At 34.0% G+C, this 22,492-nt stretch overlaps 1 protein-coding gene across 2 annotated transcripts in view; it reads right to left on the bottom strand.

Moving 5' to 3' along the window:
* LOC143229245 (lipopolysaccharide-induced tumor necrosis factor-alpha factor homolog) overlaps nt 1–22,492 on the bottom strand; it is a 30,304-nt gene that overhangs the window by 3,504 nt on the left and 4,308 nt on the right. For both annotated transcript variants that reach the window (XM_076461304.1, XM_076461305.1), the window contains exons 2-4: nt 14,657–14,740; nt 6,813–6,911; nt 5,846–6,029 (exon numbers count right to left, since the gene is read on the bottom strand). In XM_076461304.1, coding sequence (XP_076317419.1) covers nt 5,846–6,029; nt 6,813–6,911; nt 14,657–14,740 — 367 coding nt within the window. The remainder of the gene's footprint in view (nt 1–5,845; nt 6,030–6,812; nt 6,912–14,656; nt 14,741–22,492) is intronic.

The following is a 22,492-nucleotide window of genomic DNA, read 5'->3' as shown; positions in this document are numbered from 1 at the left end:
CCTCTCTATGTTTCAAGGAATGGACCATATTGAGGACTATTCTCTGTAAAAAACTAAGAATTCTTTGTAGTAGCTTACCCTTCCTATAGAGCTTACTATCTTCCTATGTGGCACACATTACACAATGTTCACATCAGCATCAAATGTATTAATGCAAAAATGGCCAAAAGTATTGAATGTTATCACAAATGTGACTTCTTAGTTCCCTCCAGTCTCTGTGTTATGAAAAGTCAGGAAAATCTCCTGCCTTAAATCTCAGAAAATACTAACTATGAAACAGACTAAGAATCACTGCTTGGTGACTGATAACCACGATACAGCACACCTTCCTCCCATGCAACTGATCAAAGGATGCCATGGGCTATATACTTACATATTACATACCTCAATCAGAGATGGGTGCGATTTAACTGGGGCCTTTAGATTCTTTTCCCAGAGCTTATGAATTGATAACTATGAGATCAATCTACTAAATGGCTTATCTTCATTACATCAAAATTTGTCTTAAGTCTCACACTATGTCCAGAATCTGGATACATAATGATAGGAAAATCTGGGGAGATGGGATATCTGCATGTTTGTGTTAAGAGCCCAGATGATAACGTATTATTAAATCATACATCTGGCAACACTGTTCTAATGTGATATCATCTCTTTGGGGTATTTAAATTCATAAAAGATCTTTGCAATGTATGATCCACATAATAAGACACTGAACTTCATACTATATACAAGTCATGCTAAAAATGTTAAAAATATTAAAAGCATTTCTTTGTTGGCCATACAGTGTTCAGAAACCATGAAAGTAGACATAATGTAAGTGATTACATGTTCTACTCCATTCTGCAACTGTAATAGTACAACTCTAATTCTATTATATTCTGATATCTCTGTCTAACAGGATTTCACACTTCGATTCTCAAATACTTGCTCACTGTCTCAAGAGAAAAAAAGGGAATACCTAGGACAGAGAATGAATCAACCCATGTATACTCTACATTACCCATGACACAGAGGTAAGACCTGAGGAAGAAAGATGGACAACCCCAAACCTATGTGCGTGAACTTATGTCGATTGATATCTAAATCCAACCCACAGGGCATCAACATTTGTTTGAGAATAAAATGAGGGCATCCATTCGAGAGACGAACTATGCTGAGATAACTCAGTCCATTGCATATGTCATTAAACCCAGAACACCACTACCACATTCAGTGGCTTAGAACTGGAAAATAGTAAGGACTCCTATACTCCACTGGAGAAAAAGGAGGAAGAGCACTGGAGAGTCAGGACAGACTGCTACACCCAAGACAGTGCAAAAGGTGATCACAAAATCCTTTTTTGAAAACCAGACCATACTGATTTTTCAATCAAGGCATGCAAGGGATGGGCAGTTATACCATTTGCTTTACTAATGCCATCTATGGATGATACAGTCTGGGACAGGATTACTTAAAAAACATATATCACGAAGTTATTGACCCCACAGTGATCTTGTGAAAGATAACATTTCAAAGGTGAGAGTGTGGAGCCATGCAAAACTGTGTACAAGAAAGAGTACCTGGTCAGGCACCACCAGCCACAAAAAGAGTTCCAAGAGACATAATTCAAAGCAAGGGTCCCTGAAAGAAGACTTACCAAAGTTTAAAGTAGAGCCACAGAAGGTAGGTGATACCCCTAGTATGCATAAACTGCAACATGGTGGAGATAAAGGGAGATGAATAACTGCAGAATCTTCTTCAAAGGATAAATGAGACAAGAAGTAAGAGAAAAGATGAGATGGGAAGTCACACAAAACGTAAGTTGGGAAGGGAACAAAGAGAAATAAAAATAAGCCAACTGGATCAATTAACAAACCCAATTTGTAAGGGAGAAAAATCTCTAGTGGAAGAGGGATGTCAGGGAAGAAACAGACAGGACTGGGAACCCCTGAAAAAAACCCATGCAGGCACTATAACAACAACTAGGCAGAGAATACTATCCAGATCATGATAAAGGTAGAAATGGTAAATAGAAGGAGGAGAACTGGGTAAAAAGGAAGAGTTACTCTTACAAGCTGCTGAAGTCTGGGGAAGGAAAGAACTATCTGGATAAATGGGAAGATGCATTTGACAGTACAGTATGCAAGTGACTTGGATAACTAATATATCCAACTAATGCTGCCCACAGGCCAAGAGGAGAAGGAAATATACCTTAACACTTTCAGTATGAGCTTAGTCCCTTGGATTGACCTAGTAACAATTTTGTGTTTTTATCCTTTTTATTCTATTACTTTTAAATTAATATGTATATATTCAAGAAATCTTACAGATTATGTGTAAAAGTTGCAAGGCTTTCACATGCAAAATATCATATTTTTAAATTAAATCTCTGGATTTGTTAAGCAGTTTTTATCATGCTTTTTACTTTTGCATGTTGCCTATCTGACATGCAAAGTAATTTTTATTTTTTAGTTATGAGCTTTGTACTTGTTGTTACTTATCTTAGCTTGCTAAGTCTTAAGAAATTTCACATGTGAAGGATGTGAGATGAAATATTTTTTAAGTTTCACACATAAATATGAATAACCAAAAATCAATAAATTACTTCATCCATTCCACAGAATTCCATTATAATTTACCAAGTTTAATAAATCAGTTGTATCTGTATGAAAAAACAAAATCACGAACAAACTAAAGATTCCACTTATCAGCTTGAACGCTTGTCTCGAAAGAATGAGAGGAAGTCACTAAGGGGATATTCTGAGCTTCCAATTGGTTATTCACGTGTCATATAAAGAAGTAAGTGTAAATAAAGGACCATTTTCAAAAATGGAAAAAGTGGGGGATTCACTACATTTAATTTAAGGAGATAAATTCACAAAATAATTGTTCAATAAAATTTTGAATGTAAGTCAACAAACACAATTACGTGGCCTTTAACCTGTGATGTGTCTGGAAAGGGTTAAGATATAGGTGAAACAATGAAAATGAAGTAATGGGCTCAAACAGAATTAATTTAAGAGAATGGGGTACGACATTAGTATCCCAACATGGAAGTACTGGGTGTCTAGACACCTTATGAATCTATAAAGAATAAATGAAAAGGGTAAGGACAGGAGAAACAAAGATCCTAAGGAATAAAATAATAAAAGGTATGGGATTGCCAGATACCCAGATATAGAGGACATTGAAGATGCCTTCTCAAAAAGACACAAAAGAAATCTGAGACACCAGCAGCCTCTGCATGAGAAGCTGGAACCTCCTGAGCCAGGGCCTTAGTGCAAAAACATTCTATTTCCACTGACATACAGTCACAGCTAAATGACCAATAGACTGAGCTGAATGAAATGCCACCAAAGTGTGAAACTGGATCTACTCACCTGAGACTGGACAACAGCCAACCATGAAGATGAAGAACATGAAGTACAAAATGCAGAACTGGTGACTGTGATTGATGGAGGAGGTCATGGAATGTAGGAAGAGGGATGAGAAGAAACAACTACATCTGGAAGAAGTGAAGAAACCACGACTGAGCAGACCAGTAAGGAGCAATCAGAAGGATTGTCCACATTGGTAGGGATGAGAGAGACTACCTGATGAAATTCTCAGCCAGGAGAGAAAACATAAAGGAACTTGTCTGAACAGTTCTAGCTGAAGGTACCTGTAGTCAAGGCTTAAGGATGGGGAACTTGAGACAAAATTAAGGTTGGTTGGCATTTACTGATGCAAAAGAACTAGACTATCTCTGCCAAATAACTAGTAAAAAACGTAAAAGTAAATTTGTTAAAAATGTAAAAATAAATGTAAGTAAAATTAAACAATGTCCAAAAGTCAGATAAAATAATTAAAAACGCAAATGGCTCACAAAATGTTAGAAAACAAGCAAGATGGACAGTGTCACCACCACAATGAGTACATATCCAGAACACAACAAGACACCTTCACATGACCAAACCACTGACATTGAAATGGAAACATCTGAGAGGGTTGGTAATATATGTCCATACCTTACAGTTTAGATATCCTGCCTTGATAGTAGGTGGTGAACATGGTAATGTAAATGTCAAAATTAAACACTGGTACCAGTACAATTCCATCATTACAAGTGGAGATACATTGCACTGCAGAAACTCCTTGGCTGGAAAAACCAGCAAGGATCTTTGACTTAGGATGTTCTTCAAATTCCCCTTAACAATAATTACTCATGACAAATTAAAAGTAACATGAGAAGTAACTTCAGTGGGTATATCCCCAATGGCCATTGTATTCAAGAGCAGTTTCCTGTGTTTTGGAGTAGCTGTTTCCACCAAGATGTCCCTAGATCATAACTTCTTAACTAACTTTGGAGAGCCATCAAGTCCTGCTCATCCCTTCTGAACAAAAAAAGGGAGACATTTGTCCTAAAATGTGTCAGACAAGGAATGAAAAATCAGAAAATGAGGTACAGGATCAAGAGGAGTTGAAGACCAGTAGTCAAGATTCACCAAGGCATGGATGTTTGCTAATGAGCTGTGCTTTACAATATTATTTGTTTTTTTTATAGGAGGATCCACAATAAAAGGAAAATGATTCAGTGCCCACTGACCTCACACCACTATAATGCCAAACTAGGACACTTCAGCAGTGCCAGGGTTTTGTGATCATTATACCCAAACACCAGCATCAGACATAACATCCATAAAACCCTCTCAAGACACCCAGCATTGGTTCTTTGTTAACCCTAGCCCAATAAAATCAGCCAATTGGCCATGCCTACAGGAAAGAAAGGTTAAAATGGTGTGTTGGGAGGTCACCACATACACAGCAAACAAGTAGGTGGATATGTTGATCCTAGAGGAGATACACTGAAAATACAGAACCCTCACCACTTATAGGAATTCACCTCAAGGGGCAAAACAATAAGAACAGGCAAATGTCTGCCCAGTGATAAAAGAGAATGGCATGATCCAAAAACCACAGAGAATGAGGCATACTAATGTAATCACCCAAATGGGATGTAAAACATTCAGCATGAACCTAAATATCAGGGGACATGGGAAAACTATATATGTTGGGAGGCAGAATCATATCATAGGGAAAACACAGATGATCAAAAGGAGGAACAGTAGACAAAACAACAAATACCTCAGAAATAAAATCCAAGAATGTCAAAATTCTCAGGTATTGTTTGGGAAAGCACAGAAAACTCAAGGACGTGGGAGGCAAACAATCAAAATCCTCATCAGCTAGGATGGAATGAAAGGTTCCAGAGCAGTAACTTTATTCATGCTGATTTACCAAACAACCAAACATAATATTTAACTGCAAAATCAAACACGGGTAAATCAAACACTTTTGAAATTAGTGTAAAATTCTTGAAATTTAGTGAAGTTAAACCACTCTAAGAAGTACTCAACAGAGAAAGACCTATTAATACAAACACTGCCAAATGAGATGTTGGAAGTGGTTCACAGAGGGAGTCACATGATAGTAGTGCTCTCCAATTAGAAAAGAAATGATGCATGATGGTTTGCATGAGTGACATGTTGGAATCTTTGATTCTAATAGTGGGGTGTGGAAGGCTTGTGGCATGCATTGTAAAAAGTTTGCATATAGAGGGCAGCACAAAATTGTAAAAGCTAAGCTTATAAGTGGAGGGAAGTACCTTATCAGAACAGGACCTTTTCTTATAACACAACAGAACTTCAAAATATTTAGTTACTTAATAGTACTGAAAAAACGACAATATATATATACATACACACACCTTTATGTTAAATATATATACATACACGCTCGTATATTTGTGTGTGTGTAATTTTAAATAAACAGCCATACACAAATTTTTACGATATTTTAGGGCAACAATCCTTTTCAAACCTACCCAAATAAAAACAGCCATAAGCTCCAACAACATGTAGCACATCCTACTTTCTTGGTTATACTGGTGATAACAACATTTCCACATTCAATGCACCTTGTCTGCACAGGTGCAATTCCAAATCTTGTAGCAACTGGTGTGAACTGCTGGGGTGTCACCTGTTGGCAGATGACTGTGGTACTAGTAGCTACAAGAAACAACTCTTTCAGTGTTTCATTTTATTTTGATACAGTAGTTAGGTTTTTTACTAACTACATTAAAGCTTAGACAAAAGTTAAAATTAATTTGTGCATATATTTTGGTGTCTTACAGGTATAGATATGAAAAATATAGAAATTATGCTTAGTTACTTAAAATTCTTTTCTAACAAGTAATCAGGTTACATTACATGTGAAGAAATATGAGAAATGAGGGAGAAAACTAATTATACTACATGTAAATTTAATATTGCCTTTTTCACAGTGAATTGATTCCAAATAGCTTCACAAATTACATCATTTATTATCTCTAAAAAGATAAAATTATATAGTATATATATATATTTTTGTTTAATAGTTTACTAAAATAAAAGAGAGTTTGAAATATTTATTACATTTTAAAAATTGAAGAGTTTATACTAATTTCAGTTATATTACGCTTAAATGGAACTATTACTACATGTACAAACCTAAGTAAATTAAACTAGAGTATTAATGGTATGGATGACTGCAGAATGGGGCAAGGGGGTATTAACTCTATCATACAGGATTTTCAATTTAAGGGCTTTGCTTTTATTAAGTGCCCATGTGGCTCAGTAGCAAGTCAAAGGGATTACAATGATTAAAATCAAGTTTTGATACCCATTATGGGCAGAGCACAGATAGCCCATTTTGTAAGTTTGTGTTTAATAAAAACATGCATATATAGTTATCTAAAGTGTTAAAACAAGTATGGCAAATAAAAGCAACCACATATGTATATACATATCTACCTGACACTGGTGGTGGGAAGTTTGATGAATAGCTTGGACTGCTATACTGTGGAGGTGGTTCGTTCTGCAAAGAACTATGAGAAGGACCTTCTACAATACCTGTGAAATACAAAATAACTCACTTTTTCATCTTTATTTGATTACATTACTATAACCATATTTTAACTTTTCATAGCTACTGTCAAATACATTTTAATTTAGATGTATTCAAGAAATTTTAGCAACTTCTCATGTAAGTTTCTAACTGTAGTTGTGACCTTCTTGCACACTGTATAAACAAAGGTTTAAATATGCACTAACCCATTTGCTTAGGCAAAGGTTACTTAGAGCAATGGCTATTCCATGAAAGCTTGTACCACCTTGACCATGTGTGCATATCTACTGCCTCAGCCCAGGCAATGTATATCCATGTAAAGAAGTGACACAGATCCTAATACTAGCTAGTATGAGTTAGATTCTCTCCCTTGTACATGTAAATTTAGTAATTATTGACATAAGTAATTTAAGGATTGTTGGACGCCATACTAGAACCTCAATCTGGCTTGAAGAAATGTGATTTGATTGCTCTTGCATCAATGTACATCTTTGTGTGCATATGAAATTATCCTGCTCTCTATCTACCTGAAAGTACATATCTTGCTAGGTCCAATCCTTCACTCCTTGTTCCGAGATACTACACCCACCTGAATAAAGGTGGATAATTCTTTCCAAATCAGTTGATACCATTAGTGGTCAACCTGTTTGAAGTCTCCGATACCAGCAAGGCATTGTTGTGTTGTGCCTGTAAGAAAGGTTTTTATGGCTGGTGTGTGTATAAAGTGAACAGAACTTTGCAAGTGGACATCATTGTACTGTTACAGAAATCATAAGAAGTGTTTGTACCATATTTTTTGCAAGAACATTCTCTTGCTTACTGCAACAATATTGCTCAATTAATATCAATATTAAAAGCTGCAGTCTATGAATCAAGTGAGTGGGAACTGTTGACATGTTGCTTCAAAAGACATCTAAAAGCTATTCTCCTTCATAATTTTAATACATACACACACACACACACACATCTGTTTCTATTGTTCATTCAGTTGACTGGAAACAATGGAAAATCTCAAACTTCTTAATTAAATCAAATACAAAAAACATGGCTGTCTACTTTTTGAAAACTTAAGTCCTTTGTATATTGTATGGTCAATAAACTGGTTGTACAAAGTTTCCATGTTGTTGTCACTGTTTTTTTGTTGTGTGAATGGGACAGCAGAGCACAAAATCAGCATTAGATAAAAAGTAATGACCACACAGAGTCAGCCTCATATCAGGATCAAAAACACTGAATGTGAAAGTTTGGTTGACACAAAAAAAAGGCCTATTATCTCCACTTCACATGAAACTGGGCTTGATGAAGTAATTTGAAAAGCCTTAGAGAAAGATGGCAACTGTTTCTAGTACCTATGTGGGCAATTCTCAGCTCTTTCAGAAGCCAAACTTAAAGAAGAGGTTTTTGTTGGGCTTCAGATTAGGAAACTGACTTTGAATGAATAGTTTGAAAGGAAGGTTCAAAAAGTGTGAAATGCCTTTAAAGATGTTATTGAAAAATTTTTAGGAAACAACAAGGGTGCAAATTACAAAGACACTGTTAATAATATGCTTGGTCAATTCAAAGAGTTGGATTGTAATACCAGCTTAAAAGTTTATATATTACACTCATCTACTGACCATTTTCCTGAAAATCTTGGTGCCATCACCAAAGAACAAGGGAAAATGTTCCACCAAGACATTAGAGAAATGGAGAAAAAGTATCAGGGAAGGTGGAGCATCAGCATGATGGCTGACTACTGCTGATCATTTAAACAAGATGCTCTAGGTGTAATACATAAAAGAAAGACTAGAACACGTAGTTTTGAGACTAAAAATGTAATTTCACAAAAAAATCAGAATAAATGAGGATTAATATTGATTTGACTTTAATGTTTTTCATTTCTCTTCAGTTTGTTTGTATTTTTGTTAACAAGCATAATAATAAAAACAAAGTTCATTTTGGTAAATGAAATAATAATTTGTTCTAAGTAAGAGCTCTTCTAATTCCCGATTTGTAAAAATTCCTTACGTGATAGAAAAAAATTACTATTATTTTCAAAATCTACATAGCTGAATTATTTAATATTCATTACTAAGACTAAAATAAGTTTTGTGAAGTTTAAGTTTGCAAGTCTGTGTTATTAAATTGAAAACATCCTAAAAACACATGTAAACAACCATTATGACTTTACGAATAAAAATAAAATATAACAGAAAAATACAAAAAAGAAGCAACAAAAATTATAAATGTATGAAGGTAAATACCAAAATGACAAGGACTGTAAATGTTTGTTTTTGAATATTGTACAAAGCTACATGAGGACTATATGCGCTAGCCCTTCCTAATTTAACAGTGTAAGACTAGAGGAAAGGCAGCTAGTCATCACCACCCACTGCTAACTCTTAAGCTACTCTTTTACAAAGGAATAGTGGGATTGACTATAACATTATAACACACCCATGGATTGTAAATGATAATTTAATACAAGAAAGATACCAAGGATTGTACAAAATAAAAGTAAACAGCATGGATTGTGAAATTAAGATAATACAATAAAATCAAAAATATGAAAAACTAAAAGCTTTTTACCTAAAAAAATACCCAAAATATAATCCACACCTAGAAAACTAGTTTCTTTAATACAAGCTTACTTTCTCAATACAAGTTCCTACACAACATTCTACATCCTGATTCAATACAGAGTACAATACCAGCAATATATATATACTGAGTTTTTCCTGACCCCTTTCTACAAAGGTATGTGGTTCCCAGTTAGGTAAATTCTACTCTAAACCTACAAATGTTTCTGTCTTACTGAAAGGCTCTGAGCACTATTTTAATAACCTAAAACACTAGTTTCTTTAACACACTTCTTATTACCATAAATGCTTGAAGTGACTCTATACTTTCAGTTTTGTTGTTTTAAGTACAAAGGTTAACTTGTGGCTATGAATAACAGAACACATTTGCTCAAAGCAGCTAAATACAAAAAATAATGTATCCACATTAACAGATCACTAGGGTCTATTTTTGTTAACTTATTATTTATAAATACACACCCTATAATCAAGCAAAAACAACCAAAAAAACACATGGTTTCTAAAATTCATGTACAGCATAATAATTGGAAAAAAAAAAATTTAATTTGTGAAAAAAAGCAAAGGTAATAATCTATATACATCTTTTTTCCCAACAAGTACTGACTATTATGTAATGGTGAGGTATTTTCAGGTAAAGTCTTCCAATGCCCTGATTATCAAACTGAAAGATGTGCAAGTAACTGTAAAACTTATTCTGGAAATAAGGAAGGTGAATTTAAATGAGTCTTCCTTATGTGTGTAAAACAGTGAGACTGGACAAAATTTAAAGAGAAATGACAACAATCTTTATCATAAAAGTGACAAAAAAGAAAATGTAGTGCATGCTAACAAACAGTCACTTTTTTAGGCTTTGTCTCCTATATGACTGACTTCCATCAAACAAAACACGTTCTTCTTAAGAGTAAGTCCTTAATTTATAACTTTCTATTAGAAATGGCTAAAGAAAGTGTGTCATAATTCAATAGTTAAACCTCCTTTCTCAATCCAGTCAAAAGCATCACCCTCAAGACCTCTGTGTTCTCTCACAGCACTTGTCATCTGTTACATTCAACTGACATCATATTGGCCAGCAAAGGATATTACAGTGTCATTACTTTCAATCTCAGTGCTGTATATTACTGTAATATCCTTTTTGGCAAAAGAAACATCATTCTTTATAGCAAACAAAGAAATAAAGCAACTACAATAAGGTAAACTTAAAGACTTTCAGGATCACATATTGCTGCCATTACAGAAGTAAAACTAAACAATTAAAGTGTTTTACAAATTTCTCTACAACTACAGAGATGCCAACTATTTCAAATAACTGAGCATAATGATTGTAGACAGAGCCCTTTATCATTTGCGGCTACTAGGCCTGACCAATGTCTCTAAGCTGTTTATTATTATATTATTATTATAACTATTATTATTTATTACTGCTATAGACTGCTCATTTATGACTGTGTTTTGTGTATATAATAAATAAATTTTAAAAAATTCTTTTGAAATTATGTCTTTTATTTAGTTCAGAGTAACAAATACACTGGTAAAACAACATTGAACATGCACAAACAGTAAGCAAAAAAAGCCTTTGTGTAAGGACTAGTTTATATCATGTTTATGACACTTATTGTAATAGTTTTGCAGCTGTTGCAGCCTTTGCTTTCATGAGAAAGTCTCTGGATGGTTGGGAGTTATAACAACATTGTCCATTTGACTGCATACACATCTTGTGTGTTATAATACTGCTCAAAACTGAGGTGCCCAAGTTTGGTCGGAACTTTCTTTTGTTTTTAGTCACTAAACTAAATATCCTTTCACTGTCAACATTAGAATGGAAGATTATAAGAATTCCAAGCATAACCCTGCACAGAATGTCATACTTCTGGTTGCCATTTCCATCCTTAACTGCAGACAGCTGAATCCAAAACTTGTCAACATTCAACTGGAGGACAGTTTCTGAGAAAGTATCAAATTGATAGTTCAAATATTGCCCTTCCAACTTGTCAATATTGTCGTGCTCATGTGTATTGACAAGGACAGGATACCTGTCTGTGAAGAAGCATAGAGAAGAGAAATCTTTGCTGACTTTCAGTTTTGGATCAGCAAACTCTGCGTGAATCAGAAGTTCATCATTTAGAGGGAAATGTTTCATCATGTAATTTGTAGCTGCAATATAGTATTTCTTGACACTGGTGTAGAAGCTGATCAGATCCAGGTCCTTGGCAGCATTTCCAACAGAAACTGCCTCATCAGATTTGTGTAAGGATTCATTGTTGTAGTCAAGATATTCTGACTTGATGTATCTGACAAGCATATTTTTAACTTGTGTAATCATAGTTCTATGCATAATGTGTATGCAAGGTTCTTTTCTTTGCAATATCAAATTGGCTTGATCAAATAGAGGAATTGCAGACTGAAGAAAAAGACAAAATAACAAGTTCATTTTGTTGTCCAAGAAAACTGTTAACTTATCTAACTTGCTCTACACATAACTTTTCTTAGTTACTTCCTTGCGAGCTTTTGTTTTCTTCTCTTCTTTCATTGATTGTCTCTTCTTTAGTTTAAGGTCAGACTGCCTAAACATATATTGAGTTATATCAAATGTTTCTTTGTCTGCTTTTGGAGACTGTTGTCTTGTGTCCCTGTGTGGCTGAGAGGATGTCTTGACTGTGTCCCTGTGTGGCTGGAAGGGTGTCTTGACTGTGTCCCTGTGTGGCTAAGAGGATATCCTGACTGTTAAAATCTTGTTGCCTGACTGAGCTGCACGTTTAGATCCTTTTGAATGTTGTTTTTCCTTTTCAAAGTGAAAATACTTCTTCAATGGCTTCCACATGTCCAACATTCTGTTGAAACACACCCCAAGTGATAGCCATCTTGTGTTAACAAGTTGTAGAATTTTTCTTGTTTCTTTGTCATACAATCCTTGAAATTCTTTGAAATGTTGTTTTCTGGTAGCACTTTTATCAAGAAAATAGTAGATATCTATCAATATATTAGAAAGTGGGCAGGACATTTCTCTGGAAGCTTTCTGGGCAGCAATATTCATGAGGTGACAGGCACAGCCGATGAAGTAAATGCTAGGCTGTCTTCTTGAGATGTGTCCCATCACACCTTTACCTATACCAGACATAACTGAGGCATTGTCTGAAGAAAAACTAAGACAGTTTTCCCATGGAATTATCCTCTTTGTCAGTTCGTGGTCCAAAAGCTTGAAAATATTCTCTCCCGTTGAAGCTTCTTTCCATTCCACCATTGTCAAAAGAGAACAAACAATTTTTCCAAGCAAAGGGTCAAGATATCGTACAACCACTGGATGCAGTTTTGAGTCATCCATGTCTGTGGATCCATCTGTGGCTAAACTGTAAACACTGTTAGTAAGTATGCTTGAAATCATTTTATCATCTTCACAACCCAACATTTATACAATGGCTGTAGTTTTGGTTTTAACACAGTCATATTTTTTCACTATATCAGAGTCTGGGAAAATTTTTCTGAATAGATGTCCTGCATAATGGGCTACAGCTAGGGGTAAATTATGAGCAATGACGAATTGTGTGAACATCACTTCTGCATTTATGGTTTCATATTCTGAATTCTTACTCATAAATGTCGTTACCTGCATCATTTTTGTCTTCGCCTCAGCCTTTTGTTGGTGAGATGCCAATTTTTGTATGTATGCGACAAACTTTACAAAACGCATGACTGTCACTTACTTTGATGCAATGACTGGATAGTTTGCACTATACTCTTTCCTAAATTTTTGATTCACAGTTTCAGTCCTTTTAGATTTGCCAGAAACAAGACAATCTGATGAACAAGGCCTCTTTTTTTTCCCATCTTGTAAACGATCACATTGGTGTTTCTATGCCGCTTAGAAAACGAGAAATACTCGTCTGCATGAGCGCTGATTGGCTGACAAGCACCGATGATGTAACTAGGGATTCTCCCACGTACCCAGTATGGAGAAGCACCACACTAAAACTATTGGTAGACATTGGAGATACAAATATTTTTTATTATTTCTAGCACAAACATGATTATTGCAAGTAGCCATTTGGACTATGTCTTTTATTTATTATCAAAATTTATTTGTATCTCACTAGAAATTTTCTTTTCACCCCTTTTAAGCCCTGGGGGAAATATTTATCACTTTATTGTATAGACCTATATAATATATAATAATTTGGGAGTTGCAACAAATCGTAATATTTGTCTGTATGAGCGTACATTCATAATGTATACACCAAAATCGTAATGATTACGCTCAAATCATAATGATTGGCATCTCTGCAACTAAAGCACATGAATAATATTCCTGCCTACTGCAGTAGTTTTAAGTTTCAATGAAAACTAATTACACCTTTAAAAAATTTATTTTGAAATAAAATGATATACAGAAAGAATATTTGTACAATTGTTTTGCAGTACTTCTATTAATTAAAATAAATTACTTGTTCTTATGGATCAACTGGAAGAGTTTTAACTTGAGAGCTTACAAGAATAATTTTCAGCCTCAAGGAAACATGAATAACATTTTCATGAGTATGTATCGCAGTACTGTAATGAAGCCAATCATAATTTTAGGAGAGAACAAGCATGTCAAATAGTTTATGTAATATAATGTGCAATGTTTCTTTGGATCAGTTTGTATATAAATGTAGCAAATTAGTCGAAAGTTCACACTACCATTGCAATGAACTTAACTATGATTGTACTACACATATGATGTGTAACTTGTTCAGTGTTCATTCTTAAATAACAACAAAATACACTACAATGGCCTGCAAATATTAGTTTAAATGGGAAACTTTTTCATTACCTTGAGTAAATTAAGGTGTAATAAACACTTGAATGGAAAATAGTGTATTATGAAAAGGATAAATGTAGTTTAGGAATTATCTTTGGTGGTTCTATCTATAAAGTGTGCACATATTTGTGAGGTATTACTTTAATGTGTGTGTTTTAAACTGTTAGAAAAGTTAACCACTGGTCATGACTATTCAATTACATTGACTTAAACTCATTTCTAAGCTAAGTTTTGCTACAAATTATTTATATTCACATGTACCTTATTCTTCCATTTCATAGCTTTAACCAATTACAGAACACTTTTACAATTATTCATAATTTTCAATTCAACATCATTATTACTTTATTTAATAAGCAGAATAATTTCTTCTTTTTACCTTCTTCATAGAATTGAGGGCATGAAGCCACTGGATACTGATCATCCATAAACTGTTTATTCTGTTGAGAACTCTCAGGAAAATCTAAATAAAACAATGTGAATTAAAATATAGAAATCAGTACTATATCTTAGCCTTTTCTTAGTTTGTTTATTATTTTAAAGGCTATGCCACAAATATAATATGTATATTTAAAACTTCTTCAAATATTTTTCTATACTACTGTTTTATTTTATAAGAAAAAACTGTAGCACTAGAAACATAAACTACTCAAAATCTGTGGAAAAGAGTTGTATTACATCACATTTGTTTACACAAATTAAAATGTAATAATTTTTTTTGCAATGTCTTTAAATGTTAATTATAAATAATTAAATTAGGCAGCTATAGTTATTAGGAAATGAGAAATTTCTCTCCTAAATAATAACACAAATTTGTATTTTCAACTAATTAGAGAAAATGTTTGACAAGTTTTTTTACAAGCTTTGTATTTTTACAAGTTATCATATTACTATGTGAACATAACAGATCAATTAACTCCAGAGTGAGCAATTATTCCAAGTGTCAGTTGTTAAGTCTCAATCAAAGTAGATTTATTAACAGCCTGGTAGATTATATATTAGAGTCACCATATATATGCTACAGAATGTTCTTACTTAACATAATAACAAAGCTTTCTTTCTCCTAGAAACAAATCATTCACTTCCAACATCATAAACATATATAAACTTAAAATTATGCAAAATACATATAAGTACATGAACTAATAATGAAGTAACTTTTGATTACTATATCAAACCTTTTCAGTATAAGAACCCTTAAAATACCTTGTAGCAAATAGCAATCACATTAGACAAGGTGTAAATTATTAAATGCCTAGAGGTTTATAATACATTGTTTCAATACACAACGATGAACTGATTACAAATATTTATTTTAAATACCAGAAAGATGAAGCTGTTGATTTTTTATAAGCCATCTCATGGAGATTTAAGTGAAAAATATGAGTCAGAATGTTTCAGAATAAATTATACATTATATTTCATTCTTCAAACTGATAATAAAAATTATCAAAATATTTTACTGATTAATTTACTAAAATACATAATATTTATAAGACTGATATTTTAAGACAATATCCTTTATTTATTTCAGTATTTGTTTTCATTGGCATTTCTACATCTATACCAATAATGCAAAAAATTATTTGTTCAAAATGAAACTTATCTTTTTTTTAATTTCTCAAAAAGGCATTGATATTTTACATAGTCAGTTTTCACATATTAATAGTACAGTGAAAAACAACCTAAATGTGGATTTAACCACTGACTGAAAGTGAAGAGAGTTGCTAGTTCAGACTACATGCAAGCATGAGGTTCTGAGCTCTGGCTCTTGTACGCTATATTAACTACAATGCTTAGTTTGACTAGATTAAATCACTTTTCTCTGGAATAAGATAATACATAATGCACTCACATGTAGTACATCATCTGTAAAATATTTCACAAGGACTTGCAGTAGGTGCTATCAGTACAATTCTTATTGAGTGTAACAAAATTCTTGGCTGCTGGCTATTTAATCTGGTGTGCATTTGGCAACTCATCATTTCAGTAATTATTATCTTAGTTATGTCAGTTTCCTTCATGATAAATATTTTCAATCAATGCCAACACTTCCTTTATCTCAATTAGGATTCTGATAATTTTTAACCTTCTTGATTTGCTTCAGTAAATCATCAGCAAAGATAAATTAACCTTAAATATTGATTTGAAAAGTACTTTTCAACTAGTGACAATGACTATTAAAAACTGTCACTGAAAAATAATTACCAGATATTTTAAAGTTTCTTCAATTTTCTAATTTTCACCTGACTGTTTTTCTAAATGCTCATAAAATTTATATTCTTAATGGTGAGCTTTTTGGAATATATTGCTCAGATAAAGGAAAAGTTTTAGACTAAAATAATATATCAGTTTTCTTAATTTCCAAGAAACTTATCACTTAATCAAGACAAAATGACCTACTATATGGCCAGTTATTGTTATTATAAACAGACAGAGCTATAACCTCTTAAATATCACCTGAATAACAACTAAAGGACACTGCTATTAAGATTCTTACACAAATTAATACAAGTAAATGAGTGATAACAAGCATTACCTACTTACAGTGAAAACAAAGGAACAAACATAATTCAAAACAAAATCAACTTAATTTTCTCAACCATGTGTGTTGTCAGAATAAAGAATATAATCAGCATAACACCTATTAAAGTGATATGACAATTTTTAAACTAATCACCAAAAATTATTTTCTTACCAAAATTAATTGCTTCAAAACAAACACACAAACAACTTACTCTCTATACTTATAACAGGCATGCCAATGACATTTATGAAAAAAAGAGAAAAAGGTATATAGCCTGGCGCCACAGTATATAGCCTGATTAGGGGGGTCTGGGGGCATTAAATCTACACCATTACCCTCACCTACATATGCAGTATAATTTTCAAAGCATGCCAAAAGATTTGTAAGGCAAGATTTCCCCTTAGTGAAACCATGTTGACTACCCAATAAAATTCTAAACTTTGTTAAAAGACTTTGCAAAGTATCTTTTACCAGACTTTCAGAAATTTTTCCCACAACTGATGTATATGTAAGATTAATAAGCCTATAACTACTGGGACAACTTCTATTACTTCCCTTGAAGACAGAAGTGACATTAACTAATTTTCTATCTGTTGGTAACTGTCCACTTTTCAAGGACTTACAAAAAAACTGAGGCAAGTGGCTCACATATCCAATTCTTGACCTTTTTTAAAATCCTCAAGAGAAATATTATCTGATCCAAGAGCCTTATCATTCTTTAAACTTCCCAATATTATTTTTATAAGATCAGTATTTATGCATTTGTCTTATTTAACTTTGTTTTCATCTATCAACTGTTCATGATGAGGAATACTGCTTAATTCTTCATCTGAGATAGTGCCTGAGAAAAATTTGATCACAAGACAAAGGGGCAAAAAAAGACTCACAGGGAGTACTATACCATATCTATTAAAGCAGTTCTAATAGGGAAGCCAAATGTATCAAAGACAGTCAGAAACACTTCTATGATAAAATCACAGAAGGTTTTAGTTCTGCTACCCAAAGACAACAACAAACTTGTCCTGCAGTGGAAAGAGCCTCTTGAAGTATAGAAAATGGTCAACAGATTGGATGATAAGGTAAAAAAAGATGGGAAGACCAAGATCAAGAGAAAAGAAGACTTAACTGGTACAGTCACTGAGACACAGATGGACATGGCAGGAATAGGTAGGTAGCTATCATAGTTACAGAACCTGAAGACAGTAACTTTATTACAGAAGATTTAGATATAGTAGGCCTAAAACAACTGGATAGAGACGAAATTTGCAAGGACATCAACATAAGTAAAGAACTGATTGGCATGCAGATGAAAGACCTAAAAGCTTTTGTAGTATTGTTTATGTCATTTTACTCGAAGCTTCTGAGTTTTTCTCTTTATGTTTAATATTGATGTTACTAAAAGGCTAAATATATCTAAATTTTGTGTGGCATGTTATAAATATGTGCAGCTACAGAAAGGAAGTAAGATACATTAGTAAAACTAAAAATGAAAAAAGTGATGGTAGACTGCATAATTGCCAGTTTAATCACAATGGATGGTTTCACAGTTTGCTTTGTAACAAAAGAGACAGAGAAAAATTGTCTTCTCAACAGGTTGCTATTGTAATTAAACCAGCATGAGTCAATGTCTGACATAAAAGAGAATTGTTTGAAGATATGAACACACATGTAATGTAAGTGAATACAAACAAATTTTCAGTTTTGCATTTTGCAGTTTTTAAATGGCATTTGTTATGATTACATATGAGGGAAGCAACTTTTCATGTCCTGAAATAACATTTCATTAATCATGAACTTACATAACTTCTGTCTTGGACAGGGGTACTCCAGCCATTATACAAATATATAAAATGTTATAATATAACCTAGTAACATGACATAAATTATGGAGGAGGCCTTCATATTTGAAATTTGCTCTGAGCACACTCCATCCTCTGAGATGCCCTTACCAGCTTTTTCATTTCATATAAAAATAGCATAATCAAACTTGGTTGATTTTTTTTGGGGTTTGATGGAGCTTTGATACAAAACATTTCAAGGCAAAATCAATTTTTGCTTTTACTTTTTCAGTACAATACCAGTACATACACTCGTCTGAGTATTAGCAAAAATTGTTTCGATTTTAGAGTTAATATTTTCCAGCATTAAACATGTATTTCTTATTGTACTTTGTGCTAGCCTCTATATGTGAAATTTTCACTTGCCACAACCCACCTAACATCATATGTTTACATGTGATAAAACTTGCAACAACCCTCCACCAACAGGAGTATAACATATCCTCCTAGTGCAACTACTTCTTTCTGTATTGTAGAGTACAATAATCACTTTGACATTATGCAAGAAAAAATGTACCAGAAGTGGAAAGGATGGGTGGGAAGTATGAGAGAATGTCTCTATCAGTATCCGTTTTCAATGTTGGAAAGTGTTAACTTCTATTATGATACCTTACCTTCTCACATAATATTTAGAATCACACATGGAAATGTGGAGGGTTTATTATTTTTATTTATTTTTGAATTTCGCACAAAGCGACTCGAGGGCTATCTGTGCCAGCTGTCCCTAATTTAGCAGTATAAGACTAGAGGGAAGGCAGCTAGTCATCACCACCCACCGCCAACTCTTGGGCTACTCTTTTACCAACGAATAGTGGGATTGACCGTCACATTATAACGCCCCACGGCTGAAAGGGTGAGCATGTTTGGTGCAACGGGGATGCGAACCTGTGACCCTCAGATTACGAGTCGCACACCTTAACACACTTGACCAGAAATGTGGAGGGATCAGTGCAGATTGAAAAGGCACCTAGCATGATATCTTACACTATGAAAGTGAGATCACACCAGTGGAAGACCACACCTCTGTATCAAGGTGTATTCCCCATAGAGATGATATATGTCACCAATCAAATAGGAATTGGAACAGGGGAAATGGATGTACAAGATTTTATAGAGTGACTAGAGCACATTGCACCATACTTATTGGGTCAACCCCAGTCCAAAATCAGGCAGCATCAGTCTTTTGGTCCATTGTAGGAGGAGAGTTTCAACCATCTTCAGCTCTAGACTATGAAGCAGAAGGGAAAAGCTACTTACATTCCACTAACCTTAGCAGAACAAATGTGTGCAGTCTCAGTATACAAACCAAGCCACCTGGAAACCCAACATCCAGACACTGGTAGGAAAGGAAAATACACGTTATAATTTATCTCCAGGGTTCTCATTAATCACAGGTGTGAGGTCTTATGTTGGATAATCCTGTGACAATCCAATACTAGACTGCCTGAAAACCAGCATTCAGGGAGTGTAGGATAGAGGAAAGCCAGCTAAAGAAGTGAACTGTATGTGACAGATTCACTAAATCCAAAACTAAATGGCACCAGGAAGTGGTCATCCAGTCCATGACAGGCAGAGAATATACACTAGCTCCATTAATACCACTGCCTTACTCTCCACTGAGTGGATATGGTGATATGCACTATGAAATAGCCTTCATGATCCAGCACCTCAGCAGCTAGAAACTAGTAAGTGGCAAAGACTCCAAACACTCCATTAGAAAAGCAGAACTGATTCAAATTTATTTATCTAGGACTAAAGGGGTGGGCAGCAATCCCAACACTGCTTTTTCAGGATAATTCATGAGTTGGTACAGTGTGTAGAGAGCCTTATCTTGAATGAAAAATATATACCACAAAAAACCCTTGAGCAGTCTTTTGGAACACCTATCTCATTTTTGTAAAATGGCTAGGTGATCCCTATTATGAACCACTATTGCAGTTCATAACAAGGCCAAAGAAGATAAACATGCTACTGTATAGAAGTAAAAAATCATTCAAGGAATGATAGAATCCAACAGAAAGAAGATGAATGAAAGAAAAACAATAGAAAAGGGTAAAGAGTGTGAAACAAAAGTGAAAAAACTGAAACCTAAGAAAAAGATGAAAAAAATGACTTCAATATTCAATACAAAAGAAAAAAACTCCAGGATTTAGAGGCTAAAAAAAGCAATACAGCATGAAATTAGGCCTAATTATATGAGGTAACAATGGAATGAGAACGAAACATGCATGGATTGGTTTTGTTTGTTTTGAATTGCATGCAAAGCTACTTGAGGGCTATCTGTGCTAGCCATCCCTAAGTTAGCAGTGTAAGACTAGAGGAAAGGCAGCTAGTCATTGCCATCCACTGCCAACTCATGGGCTACTCTTTTACCAACAAATAGTGATTGACCATCACATTATAATGCCCCCACAACTGAAAGGGTGAGCATGTTTGGTGTGACGGGAATTTGAACCTGCAACCTTCAGGTTACGAGTCAAGTGCTTTAACCACTTGGCCATCCCAAGCTGGCATGCATGGACCAAAGTAGTGATAAAAGTAACTGAATATGGACTGGCATAACTGGATAGAAAGTTAAAAAACAAAAAAGCATGGAACAAATTATACAGGACTGAACTGAAACAGACCTGAGAAATGCAGTCCCAAAATTATGAAAAAGACTTAAGAAGATTCAAGCATGGGTATAAAATTAGGCAAAAGTTGGTATATCATGAGAAAATTGTCAAAAATTGCTTTTGTCTGGACACAGATGAAGGTACCCGATACGTATAAAAGAAAGCACAGGTCGCACAAACTATTCCACCGCCTACTGCACAAAATCTTTCACCTCTAGTAAAGACAAACCTGACGTTAATGTAGATGTGAAATTAGCAAGAACAACATCTTGTTGTCTCATACCAGACAATGTGAAAGTTAATGATACTAATGAAATAATGTGGAAATAAAAGATCACAAAATCTGTAGGTGCTGAAAAATATTCAAAAATCCCAACAATAATTACTTTTACAACAGGCAATATGTTTGTATATACTCACAAGGGAAAAAAAAGGCAAATTGTTATAGTACAGAGAGAGTCAGCTGCAATAGGATAATGTGTTGCACTCTTGTTGGTGGAGGGTTGTCACACTTATTTGCATGCTATAGGCAGCTACACCATGTGTAAGTATATGACATTAGATGGGAGCCTCAAGGCTAATAGTGTATGAAAATTGTACATATAAAGAGCAGCAGAAACACAGAAATCTATTACAGGAGGTATAAATATCAAATATTCATTTAAATGATTCATAATCATGGGAATTATTAAAAGTTCACATGTAATAATCTAATTTGATTAACCTGAACTTACATTAAAAGTTATTCATACATGATTATGTAACGAAAGAGTAGGTAATATCAAACTGGGGTTGAGTATTGAGTGGTATGGAATGTCACAAAGTTGGGCTCTTCACATAAAAAAAAGACCCGACACTGTTCAACCTTGTCTATAAGAAGGAAAGCAAACCTCATTTTCCATTTTTATAAATCAGTTTCATAAATTCAATCATTTAAATCATTACAACTTAATTCATTCAAAGTTTCATAAATATGAAGTTTTCTAAGAAATTTTTAAGAAAGACTATTGTATAAAAAAATTTAATATTTTAAGAATATTGAACTATCATCAAACTAACATTACATCTTTCAAAAATTTGTCATCTAAAATTCGAGCTTATGCTCTGAAGCTCAGGCCATGAGAGAAATCCAAACAACTACTAGTAAGGGTCATGGAATGTCTTAGAATTATGGTGATGTTCACTTATGATTGTTATCTTGGACATCACCACAAGAAGAAGTACTTCAAATGTTT

Source organism: Tachypleus tridentatus, chromosome 10 (assembly GCF_004210375.1).
Source record: "Tachypleus tridentatus isolate NWPU-2018 chromosome 10, ASM421037v1, whole genome shotgun sequence".
NCBI lineage: Eukaryota > Metazoa > Arthropoda > Merostomata > Xiphosura > Limulidae > Tachypleus > Tachypleus tridentatus.
This window is presented reverse-complemented; position numbering and strand designations above follow the sequence as displayed.